Source organism: Limulus polyphemus, unplaced genomic scaffold (genome assembly GCF_000517525.1).
Source record: "Limulus polyphemus unplaced genomic scaffold, Limulus_polyphemus-2.1.2 Scaffold695, whole genome shotgun sequence".
NCBI lineage: Eukaryota > Metazoa > Arthropoda > Merostomata > Xiphosura > Limulidae > Limulus > Limulus polyphemus.
This window is the reverse complement of record NW_013666305.1, coordinates 451,034-454,998: the sequence shown is the minus strand read 5'-3', so window position 1 is coordinate 454,998 and position 3,965 is coordinate 451,034. Positions and strand designations below refer to the sequence as shown.

At 31.3% G+C, this 3,965-nt stretch overlaps 1 protein-coding gene across 3 annotated transcripts in view; it reads right to left on the bottom strand.

Annotated features, from left to right (window-relative positions):
* Positions 1 to 3,965, bottom strand: part of LOC106460027 (CDK2-associated and cullin domain-containing protein 1-like) — a 22,185-nt gene that overhangs the window by 2,408 nt on the left and 15,812 nt on the right. For all 3 annotated transcript variants that reach the window (XM_013919711.2, XM_022386641.1, XM_022386640.1), the window contains one exon: positions 763 to 852. In XM_013919711.2, coding sequence (XP_013775165.2) covers positions 763 to 852 — 90 coding nt within the window. The remainder of the gene's footprint in view (positions 1 to 762; positions 853 to 3,965) is intronic.

Below are 3,965 nucleotides of genomic sequence, written 5' to 3'. Positions count from 1 at the left end.
TTGTATGCTATCTTTTATTAGACAAGGGTAAACATGCTTGGTGGGAGGGGAGTTGAAACTCAGACCCCCAGATTGCGAGTCAAGCACGCTAACCACCTGGCCGTGCTTTACATTCAGGAAGAATATATCATTATTACTAATGGTGAAAAAAAAATCTGAAATGCAACTGATAACGATTTCAAAATTGCACATACACATGTGCCTTTTCTTAAAAACTAGCTTTTAATTTTAATTTTGAAATGTTAATTTCAGATACAATGTAAATTGATTTTATTTTTTTTAATTGTTATTATAATTACTGTGAAGCACAATGCACCTAAACTACATTGTCAACAACATAATGTCCCAGAGTTTAATGTTGCATTATCACTAATATCCTAGATAGCAGTTGTCAAGTAGAATTGTCATCAGAAAATTAAGCTTCATAAGTGGAGTCAATGTTTTGTTACACACAAAATTACCTATTTACTTCTAGAACTAATGTTTTCTTTCAAATAAAAAGATTCAATATGTACTTATTTTACCAATAAGTTAATATTTAATCATTATTCTTGTTTTTGATTTTGCAAAAAATCTCAAGAACAGCTTTAGCTCTTGAACCGAGAAAAAATGTACTTGATTTGAAATTGGTCAAAAATATTTACCCTCTCAATAATGTTTGATGGGAATATATCCTCTCACAATTTGTCAAGTAGGCTGTAAACATGTAATACCTTTCCAGGCTGTAAACACGTAATACCTTTCTAACACAACCAAACCTACCTCTCTTTAAAGAATAAAGTCCACTGACTACGCTGAACACAGTTGAAGGAGGTACTGTAAAAGCAGACAACTGTGCTTCCTCTAATGCCCCTGTTAAATAAACAATGAAATAAGCCATTTGACAACACTATAAATATATGAAAATATACTTGTATATTACATATTCAACTGTTCAGATATATCACACTTCCAAAAATTTGGTTCAGTACTTATATATATATATATGATGTATTAAACTGTTTAGATATATTACAATTCCAACAATTTGGTTTAATATATATATATATATAAACTGTTTATACATATCACACTTCCATTAATTTTGTTTATATGATTTTTGCCACAAGGAAACTACCAACTATTACCTAACAGTTTTAATTAGTATCTTAACACAACTAAAAAAGCATTACAAGTTCTTCAGCTGAGTATGAAAGTTCTCTCCAATATCATGTGATTACTTGAGGACACCTACCAAAATTAACTTAATTGTTTCATCTTGATACTCCCACCCCAAAAAATCAACTATGAAATAAAATTATAACCAAAATGTTTGTAGTTGGAACTTATTTTTTTTATAAAAGTGTTAGTATTATTTGTTTTGGATAAAGTCATAAAATAAAATCCAAACTGCTTATTATAATTAATATTAATCCTACATACAAGATACTTCTTGAAAAATTTCTTTCAATAAAGTGAGCTCGTGTATGTAATCATTTGTAGGTCTGTAATTCTATTGTTAATAGTTTGTTGATATGAAACAAATCCTACAAAAAAACGTGTGTGCAAATATATAAAAATTGGCTAAATACTGAATACAGACTGTTCTTTGTGGACTAGTTAATTCTATTGTGACATGTAAAAGACATGAATGCCAATAAAACTTACTCAGTAGAACAAGACTGCATATTAAAACTAGCTTATAGGTTAACACTTACCAGCATAATGCATAATGACATAGTATATCACGAATGAAGCATTTTGAGGCATTTTACATTTTCAAACACTTCAAGAAATAATATAATTTTATAAAAACTACGTGCAAGACATTCATACATCCAACATGAAGAAAAGTTTTGCACATTTAGTGAATGCAAAACAGTAGTTACACAATGACACTTGACCAAGAAAGGAAATGTATATGTCAAGTATACATAATACGATGCATTCCAGACAATATTGGGAACCCATTGTTTATCTTATCTACATGAACAGACACAACTGTAGCAGAGAGAAAGCTACGAGAAAGTTTATGTTAACTTGAATAAAGGCAGGAAATTAATTCTATAAAAAAGACTTAGAAAGGAAACCAGAGACTCTTGGCGGAACTTTGATTGGAAGGAAGATGAGAAAAAATACATGCAAATAGGTGGCCAACTTACAACTTTTGTCCATAACCAATACAGTTAGTTTTGATTTGATACGACAGTGAATACCAACCAATCATCCCAAGGATCTACTTGCAAGACCAGCATGTAGAGCTAACTGAATGCTCGTAGAAATGCTGGAAAACAAGTATAAAAAGTCTTCCTTTTTTTGCCAAAAAGTCAGTCTCTTGGCTCGTATAAAGAAGTTAACAAACCTGTTACTGATGATTTCTGACCTGACGTATCCAGCTGATTCAGCACTTATGAAGATGACCATTTCGAAGAACACACAAAACTTTTCCCACTCGAGCTCCACGTAAGTAACCATCGCTATCTCTTAGCATAGTTAGAAATGGACTTAGATTGTTAATATTAATGAAAGTAAAAGTAAACTATGTCTGAGCATACATCATTTGATGTTGTAATTGATAATCTACTTGTTGAAGAAAGGAATTTAATGAGTATTATTTAAAATTTAATTGAAGGACAGTTACCTGCTCAGATTGAAGAATTTAGTAATTTTAACAGTGAAGATTTTCGAGACATCTTCAGTAATCTTGACGTAGCCGAGTATCTTAATATATTGAACTGAAGAGTTATTTGACTTTTAAATCTCAGTCTCCGAGTCAATCCTTTATTCTAACTGTAAACTTCCTCGAGTTAGTGACTTGTGTACTCCACTCGTGACTCTATACGTGGATTTAAAAGAAATCTATTTGTAACTGGATTTAAAGTCAAACTCCAAACAACTAGCCTACATGGCCTCCCGTTACACTAAGTGGTTTATTTTACTATAAACCAAAAAAAAAAAACAATGAAAACCAAATGTAGCTTTACAAACATACAATGGTTATTATGCTTTACGTCACCAGTGTCCAAGTTCCAGATATGGTGACATTTACGAGTTATATATCTTTATGAATGCAAATATAGAAATGGCAATACACTTACAGCCAGCCAGAAAGTTTAACTGCATAATTAGTAATGAGGAACCATATAAAACTTGAGGAGAAACCTGAAATCCAGATTTTGTTGGTTTGAGTTGCAATGATACGACTCGAGAGCCATTAACTGTTGCTCATGTCATCACTAGTAACTATGTTAAACTTCTTATTATTATAAAGACATTATCCTTAGTTAATATGTGCTGAGAAATGTAACAGTATTCCAGGGCAATAGTGGGGTAGGTTCATTTATACATGTGGACAGCAAGAAATGTAACAGTATTCCAGGGCAATACTGGGGTAGGTTCATTTATACATGTGGACAGCAACATGGAAAAATACGCAAGTTTGTGTTTACTGTATACGTCACAAGGAACACAATAAAAAAAACTGTCAAACTATAATCCACTTGTTGTGTAAAACTAGCAAGATTTTATATATAACAGACATCTATTTGACAAGTTTAATATTTGTCCTTCCCATATTTATTTCTAACTGATATAATGTTATCAAATGCAACTGTAAATTACCTCTTATATCAGAATATCTTTGCAGTGCAACAAAATTCATAGCATATAATAAGTAGAATATCACATTTTTGAATTCAAAAACAATTATTATAAAATGAAAATCTACGGCCCTTGTACAAAATCGTGAAAAATATATGCAATTAAACATTAATTTCTACAAACAAGCCTAAACACCCTAACTTAATTGTACTAGAATTACCGTACAGAGAAAATCAAACAAAAGTTTATATATATCTGAAATACCCTTAGGAAACAGAGGGGAGGATATTAACATTTAATGAAAGTAACTAACACAAAATGGCTGTGTGACATTAACTATTTCTGCACGGGTACCCTTTACTGCGGCATGACACAAGGTTTTAGTG